Raw genomic sequence first — 17,826 nt, 5'->3', positions numbered from 1 at the left:
GGCTAGGAAGAAGAACGATTTTCTATGAAAATCTACGGGAGAAAACACCGCTCGACTTCCGTTACGCTTTTATTAGTCGAAACCAGTAATCATAAGAAATTCCAGAGCTGTGCGATCATAACTCCTCGACTAAAGTTCTCTGACAAAACATTCAGCGGATCAGAACTTCAAAGCCCAGTGTTATCGCAACAGTGTAATGCTGATCGTATGTGTACTGCTCGTACCTGTCTTGACTATCGAGCCAAGTGCTAAACACAGTTAATGCGGTGCAACAGGTAATGATAAGACGTACGTGTAATGCTAATAAGTACTGCATATGCACGGGAGATGGTGACGTACTAGCGTCATCCCTAACATGCCACTGGTGGGGATCCGAGGTCCTCCGAGGCTATTGCGACGGCCAAACTGGGGATTAACCAGGCGCCTTGCTATGCCTTTTTCCAGTGCATGTGCTGCAGTGTACGCTAGCTATACCGGGTCTGCCGCGGAGCTAGTCCGTATTGCGTCAAAATTTGTATTGCTTTCATGATTAATGCTATACAATCGTTAATGCGGAAAATTTCGACACTGCGTCTGAAGAATTTTACTGCTTCAAAATCCACTTTTACACTGTCGCTCACACAACTTACCAGTCACTGATCGGCTGTTTAATGAAAATAAAATGAAATCATGAGTTAAGCTCAATAAACTGAAGAAATATCCATCGAGATCTGTTAGTACTTTGGTTAAACAGGAACACAAAATTATCAAAAATCCATTCCACCGTTAAATGTCCACTCATTCCGACACCGCCTATAAGGCTGCGTGTCAATTCGCGATCCACATCCAGACTGCGCCTGTGAGGCTGTCAGTCTATCGTCCATCGAAGAAAAATGCTGACAAATCAAGTCTATTGCGGAATTCAAAAGAAATATTGATTACAGAAAAATAATGCTAATTTACAAAATAAATATTGCTTAGTAATTCAGTACATGCTATTCAAACTACTGCTCTTTTCCCGAATGCTCCATAGTTTCTGCGGAGAAATTCAACTGCGCCACACTATCCGCCACCTGTTCAGAAACAACTGCACTTAATTTACTGTTATCATGCGAATTGCCATTGATATTGCTATTACTACTGCTCTGATCATCTGATTTACTTGAGTCTTCGACTTCGTCCATTGCGGCATTCTCACCTGCCGGGATAATACCTTGCAACTGTGCAGCGTTTCCCTGCGGGTTCAAGTTGAACACTGGCTGGTGCTGCGGCTGATTTTGTGCGACTTGCTGCTGTTGTCCGCCTTGCGGCTCGTACTTGTCCTTCAACTTCTGCAACTGAGTGAGAACGTTTTCCACGGCATCATGCGGATTTACTACCAACTGCTCAACTGGCTTTCCAGCAACTTTCTCCAAACCAATTTCCATTGCATGGCGAATGCGGTCGATCTTGTCCTGTACGTTCAGTGTCGGACCAAGATTAACTATTGCTTCGTGAAAGAAAGCGCTGTCTTCATGCGGAGCGTCGGCCAACTGCTTATGACATCCGTGATGTCCCAGCAATGCACCAAAATACAGACGGACGTAATTCACCATAATCTGCTGTTTACGACGGTCCATGCTGCGGAAATCTTGCTCTTCCTTCATCATAACCAACATCTCATCCGTGAATATTGCTACACGGCCGGCGTACAACAGGTTTGCACCGTTCGCATCCGGACTGACGAAATTGAACAAGTACGGGATCATGCTTTTACGCGGATGGTACACAAGTTGACTCAATGCTTCAATATCAATAGTCAGAATGCTGTGTTCAAAATTCTCAGGATGTAATGCTGAGGGCATGCCATTGCTGCGAAGATAACCGTACCGGATATCGCGTTCTTCCTTCTTCGGGCGATCATCACGGTAGTTATACTTTTCCGCTTGCATCTCTTCCAGTAAACCGGAATTCGCCAGAAAGCGGTCCAGTGTGCTCATCGTACGGGTTAACATGCCTTTCATCAGTTTACGCTGGTCATGCTTATCAAAACCCAACGTCAACAGAATGCGGTCGGCGCGCTCATCTGCAGCAGGCAAATTAGGCATACGAGTGCTGTACTGGCGTGGCTGTGCTGCCGGTGCATCGGCTCGGCGCTGCTGCGGATTCTGAGACACCTGCGGATATTGCTTGTTATTTTTAATAGCATGCTTGGGTTTAATTAATAAAGTGCGGTCATTGCGAGGTTTATTAATGATGGTTACCGTTGAGCGATCAGGAAAGTGGCGTGCTCCAAACGGCTGACGGCCAACGGTATTCCATTGCTGCTGAACTAAGGCGGCTGGCATTGCTACGGCAGACTGATCATGCTGGACTGGAGGCTGCTCTTCAGCGTTCAACTGCTGGCGTGCTTGCGACATGAGCTGGTGATGCTGCTGCTCCTGTGCTTTCATCTCGTCCCATGTCGGTACATGCTGTGCCTTGCTCCAGCCATCCTTCGTACTGCGGAAATGATCGACTGCGACACGAATTTGTTCGTAGTAGTCACGGTTGACGATGACATGCTCCCAGTGGGCGCGCAACAGGAGACACTGGAATGCCTGGTAATTGCCCAGTAGTGCTTCCAGGTGCAGCATAAAGACGCGCTGTTGTACATTCGGCGCCTGCTTGAGGATGCACGTCACACACAAGCGTCCTGTGCGGGCACAGTTCGGACACTGCTGGTCGGCCATAACTACAGAAAACAATTGCGTTAATGCTTGCTATTGTGGAGTAACCTGCTGTACTTTCATCTACTCACAACTGCAATTTATTGCAAATTAATTAAAGTTAAATTTACTGCTTATTTTCAATAGAAGTATGGGACATTAAAATTATTCGTAAGCACGATAAGTGCTACGGTTTACATGCAGAGACTTTATGTACTCGTAGATACGAGTACAATCAGAATTTAATGCTTGATAACAAAACGACTGCTCTGTACCATGATAGCCATTGACTGCTTAATGCAATTCGAGTACTGCTTACATACTACTGCGGAAACAGTGGTTTTCTGCGGGATGTACCACGTAACATGCGGTTAACAATTTCCTGATTTTCTTTACTAAACGCGTCTGCAAGTTCACGTGCGCGTAAATCAGCTATTGTTTGCTTTGGGCGTACTACTGCGGTAGTTTCCGGAATTACTTTCTTAACTATTGCGGGTTTATTAATTTTATTGCTGTTGTCATTATCGGAATGCTCAGTACTGTAATTACTATCAGTATCTGACTGCTCCTTCTCGTTAACAACATTATTGCTATCAGAAGTAACTACAGTACTATTGCGCTCTTTCTCAACAGGTTGTTGGCCACTATTGCGCACATCGTTATTATCCACTAATTTATCAATATCAGCTGGCAAAGATTCTGCTTTTTTCAGTACGGTAGTAGGTACTGACAGCTTATTGCGTTTAATTTTCACTTTCAATGACTTGTTTTCTGCTGATGTACTAGGTACATTATTATTGCTATCACTGCTTTTATCAGTATTGCTGTAATTAAGCATTTCCGATGGCTTAAAAACAATCTTTTCGCCAGATTGTTTGCCACGATAAGGTTTCATGCGCTGGTATGCTACTTCCTGGACATTGCTCAAATCAGATAGTAATTTAATTATTGCTGTATTTGGACGAGGAATATCCTCAATCACATAAGGACCATCATAACGGCTACGTAATGATTTATTTTCATCTTTCGACTGCTCTGCTTTACGTAAAAGTATGTAATCACCGACTCGAAAATCGCCATCGACTTTCTTACGATTATACTGCTCTGCTGATGCTTCGTAACCTTGCTGAATATAAATACGAGCAATTTCATGCGCTCGATTTAATTTCCATTTTAAACGATCTAAATAATCTTCTACAGAGACGTAGTCCTCAGGAAGATTAGTCTTCGTAATGGTATCAATGGGCAACGTTTGCTCCCTACCATAAAGCATGTAAAAAGGCGAATGCTTTGTAGTTTTATGTACTGTCCGATTATATGCTGCAACAACGAAAGGAAGAAACTCATCCCAGCGATCCTGGGTGCCTTTCTGCGCATACATGGATAAGCTATCTGCTATCCACTGCATTTGTCTCTCTACGAGACCTCGACCGATGCTGTGGTATGCGGTACCAAAATGGTGCTTTATCTTCGTCAACTTTGCCACTGCTTCTATTATTTGATTCATAAAGTGCGATCCTCTATCAGAATTAAGTACTTGCGGAGCACCATACGGTAAAATCACATCATAAATGAGAAATTGTGCTACTGTTATTGCTTTTTCATCTGGTACTGCTTTCGCTATTACGAACTTAGTCAGTTCATCTATTGCTACGATGATACATTTATTTTTGCTCTTTGATTGCTTTAACGGACCTTTTATGTCGATTTGCATGCGGTAGAACGGTTCACCAACGGGAACATGCAAAAGTTTACCTGGTTGCGGCTTACGTTGCGATTTCCTCAACTGGCAGTCCAAACAACTGCTTACATATTTATCGATGTCACTGACCATATTGTCCCAGTAGAAGCGTGCGCTTATCTGATTGTACGTCCTTTGTCTGCCTAGATGGCCAGACGCCGGCACGTCATGATTAATGCGGATGTAACCATTTACCATATGTCTTGGTACGACGAACTTTCGCACGTACTTATCATTTGCTACTGCAATGCGATACAGAACACCATTCCACAACTGGTAATGCTGCGGTTTTGCAACTATTGCTCCAGATTCCTCTTTTTCTTTTAATGAGTTAATTTCTTTTACGATATGCGGATCACGCAGTTGCTCGGTTCTTAAGAACTTAAAATTATTTTCGACATCTTCACCTTCAAGCTCAGTTTCAGCCGTCCCTTCCGGGTGGGTAATGCTAACCATACGAATGTCACGAGTGCTAAAATAATCATCCCAGTCATCTTCGGGGATGGCTGGGTCAACAGGATTTCTGCTTAATGCGTCTGCGTTATCGCACATTTTACCTGGGCGATATTTAATGGTAATATCTAAACTACCTAACTCTAATGCCCAACGCGTCAGGCGTCCATTTAAACCTTGCTTGTGAGATGCAGATCTCAAAAGATTTGCTAATGCTTGATGATCCGTTTGCACCGTAAACGGCGCATGATCAATGTACGGCTTAAACTTACGTACTGCGTAAATAACAGCTAAACATTCTAGCTCAGTTATTGCGTAGTTTTTTTCAGCTGCATGCAGTAATCGGCTGGCATAGGCGATCGGATGATCGTCCTGATGCAATATTGCTCCTATGCCAGTATAACTGGCGTCACATTCTATTGTTATCGGCTTTGTGTAATCGAATTTTGCAAGTACAGGTGCATTGCTCAATGCATTTTTAATATCAACAAATTCTAACGCATGCTTTTCATTCCAGTCTCTCTTCACATCGGCATCTTTTACCAGTAATGAATACAAATGCTTGGTTTTGTGCGCATATTGCTTAATGAATTTTCTATAATAATTTGCCAATCCGAGGAAAGATCGTAATTCTTTCTCAGCAGTGGGCTGCTTAAATTGTTCTATTGCTTTAATTTTATCTGGATCTGTAGTTATTCCATGCTGGGAGACGATATGGCCCAAGAAATGCAATTCAGGCTTTTAGCGATATGACACTTGCTCGGTTTCACAGTAAAACCTGCTTCTTCTAGACACTTAAATAATGCTTGAATTTTTGGTTTAGCTTCAGCCAATGTTTTGGCTGGGACGATTATATCGTCTAAATATGCGAAAATATTTAAGTGCCGTAATTTTATCAGTGCTTTGTCAATGGCAGCCTGGAATGTGGCTGGTCCATTGCAAACACCAAACGGCATGCGGGTAAATTCCCACAGGCCGTCTTGCGTAACAAATGCTGTCTTTTCAATGCTATCTTCTGCCATCGGGATTTGCCAAAATCCAGACTGACAATCAAACGTAAAATAAATGCTGTATCCTGCGACATTGCTTAAAACCTCATCTGGATTTGGGAGTGGATAGTTATTCTTTTTAGTCACGTTATTCAATTTAATATAATTTACGCAGAAGCGAGTACCAATGCTGCCGTCTGCGTTACGCTTACTCGCAAGTACAACAGGAAAACTCCAGTCACTACTGCTTGGTCGGATAATTCCCATTAATAGCATATCGTTGACATGCTGCTGTATGAGTTGACGACCTCGCCAACTCGTACGATGAGGCTGGCTTTTTATCGGACGGGCATCGCCCGTATCGATATGATGCTTTACCGAAGTGTCTACGGTATTAAACATGCGACTTTTTGTAGGAAAAACATTACCGTACTGCAGAAATAATTCTTCCCATTCTTTGCGTTCATCAGGCGTTAAGCCTTCATAGAAATTCATTTGCGATATTGCTTCCTTAATTTCTTGTACCTCTTCAGGAGTACGCTCCTTAATGCTAGTAGCCAATACCAACGGACCTTCGACCTCTTCGTACGTCTCTATAATGCCGATAAAAGTGCCTTTTTTAATAATGCGTTTCTGATTACTGTAATTAGCAATCTGTACATCAAATGCTCTATTCTCTGGTTTTACTAGTCCTTCTATCGGTACTAGTCGTGCTTTGGAATATAATGCTGGATTAGCTGAGAACATGAACAATTCAGTTTTCAACTCTTGACCGTATTTCGGCTTAGCGCAAACAGATGTCCAAGTTACTTCTTTAGCGGGTAAAATGAACGATTCCGATGCATACACGTTTACTGCTCTGATGCGAAATTTTTCCTTAATTTCAGGTTCTTCTATTGCTGTAATGTTATTAATAAATGCTTCAGTATCTGCAGTATTGTTATCCACTGCTACCGTAATATTATCATCAGTACTCGTACATTTCTCTAGTGGTTCACTACTGCTGACATTATTGTGGTTAATTGCTTCGTTATTATCTGTACTCGTACACTGCTCGTTATTTGCATCGTACGGATGAGTTTTAAAAACAATAGTTTCGCTAACTTCTTTCTTAGCACGATTTTTCTTCGTAATTGGCCATTCGTACGGCTGCAAAATTAACGGCTTATCCAACGGCAGTGCGCCCTTTTTAGGCTTTGCTTTAACAATAATTTTGCGTGATTTTACAGCAGATGCTGGGCTACTGTGGTCATAGACTTTAACCTGCGTAGTCCCTTTAAAACTAACTTGCTTTCTCATATTCATTTTAGGGCGCACTGACCTTACTTGCGGGGGTGCTAAAAAATTTGGCTCGGCATCAAATGCTTTAAACAACTGCTTTCGGAAAACTAAACCTGGTTGTCGCCAAAATTGCTTTATAGGAGTTTTAAGTATTTCCGGCATTGCAATATGTAATGCTTTTAACGAGGATTTTAGTTCTCGACGCCGTTGTACTGTATGGTAATACAGATCGGTAAACAGTTCATCATGCTCTCTGCTGAGACGATTAAACTCTTCAATTTCATATTGCGAATAACCATGCTTTTCATACTTCTGCTTTAATTTATGCAGCTTCATAATGCTGTGGCTATAATCACGCAATATAACATGCATTTCTCGCTTCCAATTTTCGCATTGACGATATGCTAATAAATGCTGCAACATTCTATCATCAAGCTCACGTATAACATTACCATTGCGTTTAGTTACAGTAGTGCTAGATACAGTATTTACTGCTTTATTCTGCTGCTGGTTTACTGGTACAACAATTTTATTGCTATTAGTTTTCTTACACTGTACTTGTGGCGGTGCCACTGGTACAGGGAAGATTCGCTCATGTTGCTCAAGCAAATGTGCGGAGTACTTATTTATTGCCGATATAAATGCTCGTGCTTTTACTTTCCTTTCAACTACTGCATTACCATGCTTTTCTTTCAAAGTTACATAATTCTGGGAATATTGACAAGTACTTTCGATTTCCTTCAGAAGGTTACTGTTTACGTCAACCCTAGTACTGGCCAATACTACGGGTTTAGAAAAGGTCTTAGGCGCGCGCAATACCGCAGCTTTTTCCTGGACCAGTGCCACTGGTTCGGGGAAAGCTGATACATTTCCTACAGAGGCAGTGATCAGCTGCTTTGACCGGTCGCCAGCAACCGGCTGCAGGAACTTAATACTGACTAGTTTGTTCTTTTCGACTGTGTACGCTGCTTGTTTAAGGAAATCCTGTCCCAGAATTAGTAATATTTTATCCGATGTTGGTTTTACATACATGCTGTGCAAAATTCTTTGCTGTCCTATTGTTACATATTGCTGACAATAATGAGTCACGGTGAAGTAACGGCTACCACCGACTCCACAGATATGTAGTGCTTTATTTAACGGTAAAGTACGTAATTTGTTTTCAGCACAAAATGCTTGTGATATCAGGGACGTTTCCGCCCCTGTATCAATTAATGCTTTGACTTGCATATTGCTGATTTTAACATTATGAAACAACATCCTTTCATGCTTTGGTTCAGAAACTACAGTGCCAACTTGCTGCACAGAAGCGTGTACCAAAGTACATTGCTGTGGAATATATACTGTATATCCTTGTACATTCACATGCTGTTTATCTGGCGGTTTACGTGGTTTGGGCTTGGCAGTGCCAGGACCTGCCGCCCTACTCGTTTAAAGACTCACTGCATTCACTGCTAACGCTACTGCTGTCACTGCTGTCTGAACTGTCTGGTTCGTTATCCGGCATAAATGCTGCAAATGCATTCTGCTGGGATACAGGCGGAGGTCCCTCGGGCATCCGGAATACCGGCGCCCGTGGGTTCCCTCGACCAATGCCGTTACCACCTTGCCTCAATACAGGCGATGTACTGCGTGAGCTGGCCGGCGACGAGGAGCCGGACCTTTCTGCTCTCCTAGCCTGGAATGCCTCAAACTGCCTGCGTGTTCGTTGTTCACCGCTAGGCCAATGGTACTTCCTATAATTAGGGTTCTGATGTTGTGGAAGGTCTTTCCACCAACAGTTCTCTGTTATGTGGCCTTCCACTACACAATGCGTACAATACGGTATACCAGGGCGCGGTGTGGTACGCACATTGCGAGGGCCCTGCTGCGGACCGGCACGCGACTGCTGTTGTGGTGCCGGTTGATTATTGCTCACAGTTGCCGGCTGCGCAGCTGCCTGCGCATACGACAGCTTGCTGTTTGCTGCTGGATTTACTCGATTACTGCTTCTAAACTGCTGTCTATTAAATTTATTTGCCGGGTTAAACGGCTTCTGCTGTACAATATTGCCGGAAGTAGACTGCTGCAGTACATTTACCGAGTACTCATCTGTACTGTATCTACTGGGCATCATTGATTCTAGGTACCTGGCCTCGCTTAGAAATTCAGCGGGCGTACGTGGCTTGCGCAGAACAATATCATCCTTTAATGCTTTAAACGTGCGTAACCCTTGGATGAGGTAATTCACGAAATGCTCCGGCGGACCGGCAAAACCTGCCCGGTCGCGCAAGGTACACATTGCTTGATAGTATGCATCAATGCTTTCCTTATTTTTATCAAATGTTCTCGTAGCTAATTTATTTAATGCGTTAATTGCTTTATCGCGATCGCCAAAGCGCTCCACAAATGCTTTTTTCCATTCGTCGAAGCTGGTCGGTGCATCCACCGCGACAGATGCAGAACCGTACCACTGCTTCGCATCTTTCTCTAATGCATTGCTGAATTCAATAATTTTAGTTGCGTCATCCCAACCGTACGTTAATGCGGTCTTATCCAGTTGAACAAGGAACGATTCCACATCGTCCTTGTTACCGCTAAATTGCCTTTAAAGTGTACTGCGGGCTTTACTGCCTGTAATGCGGTAATTAATTTCTGCGTAATATCATCTTGCTGAGATTCGGCTGCTCTCCGTACAACCGGTGCAGCTTCAACATCATCATCACTGATGTCAACTACTGCTGATTTATGCTGCTTATTAATGACACATTTATGCTTTAATAATTCTGCGATACGATCCTGTGCTTCAGCATGTTCTTTATGCAAATCTTCATACAACTTTTCGTATTGCTCTCCATGTGCTTTATACATCTGCGAGGAATTTACTGTGGCCGTTAATTCTTCTGAGATTTTTAGACGCTCAGCCTGTTCATGCTTATATTTATCCTTATATTTATTCAACTGATCAGCCATTTTAGTAATAGCCTCTGCTTGCGGTATGCTTTTATTATGCTCTTCTGCTTCTGCACGGAGCTTAATAATTTCATGCTTCCAAGAATTTAGTACTTGGAACTGCCGATCAATTTCTGCTTTATACCTTGTTTCAGTTGCTTCATGCGCTTCAATAACTTGTTCATATTGCTTCTTCTCTTCTGACCATGCCTTGCAGACATCATTTGCATGCTTACTTTCTTCTCTACGACGAAAAATTTCATCATGTGCTTTCAGTAATTTTGCTTTTAATTTTTCATTATGCTCAGTTAATTCCTTATAGCGATTACTCGTATCTACCAAATCTTGCTGTGTCTTATGCAATAATGCTTGAATTTCATCGTAATGCTGCTGCGTATTTTCCGGTAAAAGTTCTTTAGGAGAACTATGCATCGGAGAATGAAATGCTGGATTACTGGACAGACTCTCCTCAGATGGAGATCTGTTGACCGATAAATTGAGCGGAATATCCGACTCATTGCTAGAAGGTTCAATATGCTCATTATTATCACCGTTATCAACAGGTAACTGCTTCGACAATGCTTGTTGACTTTTATCAATATACGTCAGTTCATGCTCGTCACCAAATGCAATTTCTTGATCGCGATCAGAAATTGATATTAATTCTGAATCATGAGTGATATTGCTAGCGATAGACTGATACGAAACCTGCGAGGCTGATGATGCTGACCTTTCCGGTAATTTTTCGGCATTAGCACTAAGTGCGCTAAGTGCCGATGTAGATGCTGGTGATCTTTGCAGTTTACTGCTACGCGCAAATGCTGCCGCTCCTGTGATTTTTGAATGGCAGCATCAGCTAATAATGCAAACGCTGACTGCGGATTATGCGCACGAGCATGCGCACGAGTATTCACATTATGTTTTACTGCTGCTGTTTTGCTGGATACTGCTTTACTTTTCTGAGTTTTCTTTCCGACTGCTTCTTCTTGCTGCTTTTGTGCACCAGGTTTATTAACGACCTGGGCCGGTTTGAAAATGCGACTTCCGACAGCATTAAGCAAGTCTCTCACAGGAGACCGCTTCTCTTCCATGCTGCCTACAGATTTTCACAATACTGCTTTAATTACAGATATATCGCTTTATTGAAATTATGCACCGACAAATCAATCAGTAATGCAGGGCGCGTGCAGCTACATGCTGCACGCGTTACGTAACTTGTTTTCAGTTTCTAGTGCAAGGCGTGCTAGGCACGTGCTTATCACAGTTTAAAATCTTCAGCTGGCACAATGAATTGTGCCAGTCTGAATGAGCTGCTATGCGGAAATGCTGTGCCTGGGCTGTTCAGGCAGCAACAGGTTGACGCTCGAGACAAATGACGCACTGCTGTTCAACGTCTAGGTCAGACGTTGATCGTTTAATGCGAAAATTTTAAAAATTCCGACTTTAAAAGGTCAGAATAATGCGAAAAAATTATGTTTCCAGTGCTGAAATACAGTCTATAGAAACTGTATTTGAATGCTAAATTATACTGCGTCTACAATGTGTAAAATACTGTAGGAAGATAAACTGCTGTGTATTCTGTACTAATGCGAGATTAATGCTGTGTACAATGCTGTTGTCCCTTACTTCTAGTTAATTTTCAAAACGAAAACCAAAAAGAAAAGGAAAACTGCAGTTGTAAGGTGAAAGTTTCCAAAAACAGTTAACCAGCCTTGCTGGCAACTCACTGCTTCGAGTATCCGCAATCCTTGCTGCACGGAGTTTCGAGAACCGTGTCTCACCGCAACGCCACTCCACGATCCAAACTGCACGGGTTTCGCGCACCGTGGCTCACCGCTCCGTAATCCACGAACACCAAAACTCTGCAACTAGGCTCGAGATACTGCTGTCAGTTAATCCCAATAAAGGGCAATGCTGTAAATCAAAGTTCACGACGATACTGCTTCGGAGAATCAGCGTCCACCACACCAACTTCCGACAAAGATGAGTTATTGCTCCAAATATGAAATTATGCTCAGATTTGGCGGATCTTAGGATCTGCTACCATGATAGCCATGCCACGGGGCAGGCTAGGAAGAAGAACGATTTTCTATGAAAATCTACGGGAGAAACACCGCTCGACTTCCGTTACGCTTTTATTAGTCGAAACCAGTAATCATAAGAAATTCCAGAGCTGTGCGATCATAACTCCTCGACTAAAGTTCTCTGACAAAACATTCAGCGGATCAGAACTTCAAAGCCCAGTGTTATCGCAACAGTGTAATGCTGATCGTATGTGTACTGCTCGTACCTGTCTTGACTATCGAGCCAAGTGCTAAACACAGTTAATGCGGTGCAACAGGTAATGATAAGACGTACGTGTACTGCTAATAAGTACTGCATATGCACGGGAGATGGTGACGTACTAGCGTCATCCCTAACAGATATACAGCTAAGCTTTACGGTCGCTCGGGATAAAAGAGAACACAGTATGACGCCGCCCTGGAAACTCGCTACGTTACGAGTGTATTACCGTACTTTTTCTTACTTTTTCTTGCTTTTTTACAGTTAGTTTGAAACTTTGAATTTTGAGTCTAACTTTTAAGTGAGTTTTAACCCTAATTTCTACGTAGGACGAGTACAGGTTACAAAACAACAGTAAAACGTGGATCTCCGACCCACTAGATTTTAAACAGCGTTTTAATAAGCCTGTTTAAAGGAGATTTAAGTAGACCTACTTTAGATATCTACGAGCCTACGACGATCTAGAATTTCCCATTGCTACTCCATATTCAGCAAGGTAACAAGCCTCAGTAGTCGAGCTTGTTAATCTTTCTCAGCTTTGGGCTGTTCCTCGAAGTACTGTGTTTGATGGACCTGTACATCAGCTGATCCAGATCTGAAATCAGCAAAGTACAAACTTGGAGCTGTCTATAGGTTGTCTGCTCAGAGCTGGCTAACCTGGCGGGTCGTTGAGTTCTGGGGACGGAGACAGGTTCTATTCATAGGAATGGCTTCTGCTGGGGATACTTGGTAAGATGAGGCTGGTGAGCTCTGTGAATTATTATTGACATTAAATTAGGAACGTAAGACATGTCTAGATTTGAAAGAAGCTTTTATTGTTCTTTATTTTTTAATATGAAATAATTATTATAAGGCTCTAATTATAATATTTATTTGTTTTAACTATTTATTTTATTATTATAACTAATTTTACTCGTGTTTTAACTAAATAGTTTATTCTTATTCATTAAATGCGGGGCAGAGACGCATTTTGTAATGGTTTAGCGGCTTTAGCGTTTAGACTATGATATTGTTGCTGTTATGATTGTAAGTAAAGTATGCTTGTAAGTTGTAACAATTTGCTGACGACACACTTTTAGGATGGTTTCGTTCTCTGCGACGGAACGACTTGGTCAAGAGATCATGTAAGCAAGGATATTTGGTTCTGCGTTGGGTTGGTTAAGCCAGACGTAATTAAGTAATTTATATAATTAAGTTTTTCTTTTAATCCGAAGTACAGACGTGGATGGTTTAGTTGTGTGAGTGCACATTTGGGTTGGTTGGTGTTGGTGATTGCTGTTTCCTGGTTTCAGGGAGAGGTAGAAGATCAGCCAGTATCACGAAGAACTGGCGCGCAACAGCACTAAAGCTCCTGGAGTAAGCCGCTTGCGTTACGGATATCTCCGATCACAGTTTTTATTATGTCGCACAAAGTTGCCTTCTAGGACGCTTAGTGCTGTTGTTGTTTTCCTATTTTACCGTTGCTCCTGTCAGTAGATTGCAGTGAATTTGTTTATGTTGTAGTTGGCAACGAGTATTCGCACACTGATGAAGAAATTCGCATCCAATACGCAGAGCTTGAAGCAAGCCCTGGCAAGGACTACAGCGCAAGGAACACTGTAAGAGCACAGTTGATGCATGGTTGCGGAATTCAAATGAAAGCCAGCAAAACGTTCGGTGTGCCGTGTGCGGTTTTTATAATTGGCACGGCTTTGTATTAAATTAGAAAACCCTTTTCGTTATTGAGGTCTCGTACGAGTTGTGGTTATCATTCGGCTTCTTGAATTTTGAAGTTATTTATTCTGCCTGTAGTAGTATCTAACTTCTCCGTATGCTGCTCTGTGTCTTTCAGCAATATTGTGGAAGTAAATCGTCGTCAAGGGTTGATGGACAATCTGGTCAGCACAGAGAAGCGGTTAGAGCAGGCGTTTACAGCGAAATCTACGGCTGCACAAAACCGCAACAGTCTGCTGGGTACGTCGACGACTTTAGGTTATGGCAGTTCACAGAACAATCCTTGGCTGACGGAGGAAGAGAATGAGCAGACCCGCGGCCTGACCACGGATAATCTTCGCTCCCAGCACCAGCAGATTTTACACGGTACCTAACTCGCAAATCTTGTATGATTGTTATTAATAGCAGATGTGTGCGCGCCTTCGTTCGTTGTGCCTGCGGAAGCACTAGGCAAAAAAGTCTCATTTTGGCATTATAGAGCAGGATCGAGATTGGATGCTCTATCAAAGATTGTTGGGCGCCAGCGCGAAATTGCCGTGGATATTGCGGCAGAAGTGGGTGCACACTAAGCGTGCCTTTTCATATTTTTACTATTAAACAACGTTTAATATGCAGAATTATTTTCCATAGTTCGTACGCAAAATGCGCGGCATACGTGAAACACTTATGATGTGCATTTTGCGTATGGAAAATCATTTTGCGTAACGTTTTTAATAGTGAAAATATGAAAATTGATTATTGTGTACGGTCTTTTAATGCACGGCGTCCTTTGGATAATCTGTATCGTCCTTGTAATTTGTTTTCCCCTGGTTTTACTTTTTCTGTTTATTGTTTTTTTGTGGATTTTATCGGTGAAATGTTGAAGGATTGATCTTGTTAGGTTGACATTCATAACGACATTTTGGACGAGATCGGTGGGCAGATGGACAACGCCGAAGTTAAGTTAGCCAGGGAAACACGGAACGTGAAAGTCATATTGAAGAAGTCTCGGACCCACTGGTGTAAGATAGACCGTGCAATGGAAGTATGGAACTACTTGTATCGCTTTGATTGACATGCTTTCTTTGCAGGTTTGTGGCTGCTGATAGTTGCTCTTTTAATTGCCATAATTGCTGTTGCTTGTATTCCCAGGAAGAAATGATAAGAATTCCGTCACCTTTATTGAGAATATTCGACCTGACCCATTTTCCTATTTATCTGTGATTTTTTTATTAGGCAGTCTGGAAGGTATTATTGTATGCATATTGGAGAATCTTTTAGCTTGATGTAATTTTTATGGAATGGTATAGTCGAGTTTCCGGTACTTACCTGAAAGAAGATTTGATGTGTGGGTTTGAGAGTTGTGCTGGTATTTTTTGTGGTGTATTGTGTCAGAACTTACACGTTGTGTACTCGTAACTGTGCAGTAAAAAATGAAGGTGAAGAGACAAGTCTTTATTTTTACAAAATGTAGTTTTCTTCGTCAAAATAATTGGTATTGGTGTTTACACCTTTATTTGGCTGCTTCGTTAAGTAATGGCAGTTGTCAAATTCTATGATTGCAACATATTCGACGATTTTTCCGGGGATTCCTGATCTGCAAGATTTTTAACCTTAAGCTATGCGACACCTGTCGGCGGTTATGAACTTATCGTTCAGGACAAGCAGTGCTCAATACAGAGAATGAATTACAGTAACAGTACAGTACACATGATTTTTTAATCGTTTCGAACGATTTTACTTGTTCACCGCAGAAGAACTACAGTAACAGCAAATCAGGCTGACTATGCTTCCACTTTAGTAGAAACAAATTTCCGGAAATGTCCAACAGTGATACGTCGAATACCAATATCTACTTATAGGAAGTACCGTACATGCACAATACTGAGTAATTAATTGCGTTGTGGATTGTGATTGTTATATATAAGCCCATAAACCAGAATATTATAAGATACATATTCTCTAGTTGCTTTCTGAAGTATACGTAGTGATACCGGTACATGTTTAATGTTGTACTTTTTACAATTGCTGTCGGCAAACTTTTACGTGAATCCAAACGTAAAATTTCCCTTAAACGCATTTGATTGATATCACTTTATTAGCAAATACTGAGCAGTCTCGGAACAGCTTTAAAATGTTACGACAAATAATATTTCTATCCCTTATTGTCGGAATACTTGCGGCCAACAACTTCTTTGACCGTGGTAAGTGTATGCATGAAAGCGAAACAAGACTACAACCTACTTACTGTATAACGAAGTTAAACAAAGCAGCATTAAATTTTGCAGTGCAATCAGTTTCGAAATAGTTTTTAATGTTATTAGTTAATTAGTAATATGAACAATCGTATAATACATACTTTTGGTTAGATATCTATATAGGATACGTTAATAAACAAACGGTCCCCTAATCTTTGTTAAATGTCAAAATTTTATCCCGGTTGCAAATATCACAGTTACGTATTGCGACTCCATTCGCGTAGTACTCTGTACATCCGAATATCGTTACAGCCTTACAGGTACTGATTCTAAAATTGTTATATTATTGTATGCATCGTGCCTACAAATACAGTAAAATAATTTTCGACTAAAAAGTGCGGGCGCACCGCGATGCTGCTTTAAAATCGTATACTAAAGCGGCTGCTGTAATTCATACTTGTATACAAAATTACACATTTATAGGAGGCTCAAGTGGAGGCCAAGATAGCAGACTTTCCGGAAACCGAGACCAGCTACAATCAGGTATTCATAGCGGATCTAGTGTAATTGCAGCCTTTGCAAAAAAAAGCTTTGGCGTACTGTATTAAAATGGCGAAAGTTACCACAGTGTCAAGTCTGACCTTTTGAAACATGCATTATTTTATGGTGAGCAGGCAGTAGATAATCGCATCGAATGCATCATGTACGGTATACGTGCAGGTAACTCCAGAAATGGTCAAGATAACAGAGGATCAAGCTTCGGCGATCGATCTCGCAACCACGATGACGATGACGATGACGATGATGACGACGACGACCAGCATGATCGCCGAGTAACTACACGACCAAACCAGCCATCAAATCACAAGAAGAACCGCAAACACCATAAAAATCGGCACAACAAGAATAAGAATAAAGGCGGTACCGGCACCAATCCCAGTGGTACCAACGTGGACGAAGACAATTTCGACGATCGCCGCGACTCTAACTTTGGTAACCGTAATACCGATAGCGGCAACTTCGATCGGCAATCAGCGGGTGGCGACCGCTCGCGGGGCACTGGCGGGCAAGGCGGAAATAGTTGGTCACAGGGCGGTAATGCGGGTAACCGAGACAGCGATACCGATGACCGACGTCGAGGAACTGGGGGATCCAACGCGGGCAGACTCGGGGGGCAAGAAGGTTCTTCGCCGATTAGTGTGGTATCGCGCGGCCAAGGACGTCCTGGCAGTTCGGCAGGGTGGCAGTCCGGTGGCGGTTTCAGTGATCGTAACGAGGGGAGCGGTGAACCTGGTACTCAAATCAATGGATTCAATGCTCAACAAGGCCGTGGTTCCAATTCCAACCGCGGTTTCCGTCGATAAAGTGTTGCTCTCGATTACATGATACTCGTACATGTACATTCTAATCCTACTAATTTTAATTAAGCTAGGAGTAATGGTGAAATTTATATACAAACTTTTAAGTTGGTGTACAGTACGAGTATTTGTTATGTAGTGTAATGTTTACTGTGCTAGAGGAATAAACAAAGTAAAGAGGAATCAAATAGCTAGAAGAATTAGCACACATTATTAGCAAAGAAGTAAAAGTCG

General features: G+C 42.1%; 3 protein-coding genes across 4 annotated transcripts; 2 read left to right on the top strand and 1 right to left on the bottom strand.

Moving 5' to 3' along the window:
- Nucleotides 1-31: 31 nt before the first annotated feature.
- Nucleotides 32-12,474, bottom strand: LOC129598553 (uncharacterized). Of its 2 annotated transcripts, none has more exons than XM_055496517.1 (4): nt 11,789-12,474; nt 2,223-2,692; nt 1,142-2,135; nt 32-1,052 (listed from the first exon to the last, which is right to left on the bottom strand). In XM_055496517.1, the coding sequence occupies exons 2-4, from the start codon at nt 2,688-2,690 to the stop codon at nt 1,042-1,044; spliced, it is 1,473 nt and encodes a 490-aa protein (XP_055352492.1). In that variant the 5' UTR covers nt 2,691-2,692; nt 11,789-12,474; the 3' UTR covers nt 32-1,041. The 2 variants fall into 2 exon arrangements, with proteins under 2 accessions (XP_055352492.1, XP_055352493.1); XM_055496518.1 differs by having other exon boundaries at nt 1,178-2,135.
- A 950-nt stretch (nt 12,475-13,424) lies between these two features.
- Nucleotides 13,425-15,479, top strand: LOC129598543 (syntaxin-8-like). The gene is given in 7 exon segments (XM_055496510.1): nt 13,425-13,468; nt 13,643-13,700; nt 13,848-13,942; nt 14,176-14,423; nt 14,538-14,611; nt 14,938-15,058; nt 15,128-15,479. Coding segments are annotated over 7 exon segments (711 nt in total). The 3' UTR covers nt 15,199-15,479.
- A 476-nt stretch (nt 15,480-15,955) lies between these two features.
- LOC129598529 (N66 matrix protein-like) lies at nt 15,956-17,792 on the top strand. The gene is made up of 3 exons (XM_055496492.1): nt 15,956-16,240; nt 16,718-16,777; nt 16,955-17,792. Exons 1-3 carry the CDS (start codon nt 16,171-16,173, stop codon nt 17,596-17,598), a joined length of 774 nt encoding a protein of 257 aa, XP_055352467.1. The 5' UTR covers nt 15,956-16,170; the 3' UTR covers nt 17,599-17,792.
- The last annotated feature ends 34 nt before the right edge of the window (nt 17,793-17,826 follow it).

This window comes from Paramacrobiotus metropolitanus, unplaced genomic scaffold, assembly GCF_019649055.1.
Source record: "Paramacrobiotus metropolitanus isolate TYO unplaced genomic scaffold, Prichtersi_v1.0 Parri_scaffold0000124, whole genome shotgun sequence".
Lineage (NCBI taxonomy): Eukaryota > Metazoa > Tardigrada > Eutardigrada > Parachela > Macrobiotidae > Paramacrobiotus > Paramacrobiotus metropolitanus.
Note: the sequence above shows the minus strand (reverse complement) of the source record. Positions and strands in the feature narration are given on the sequence as shown.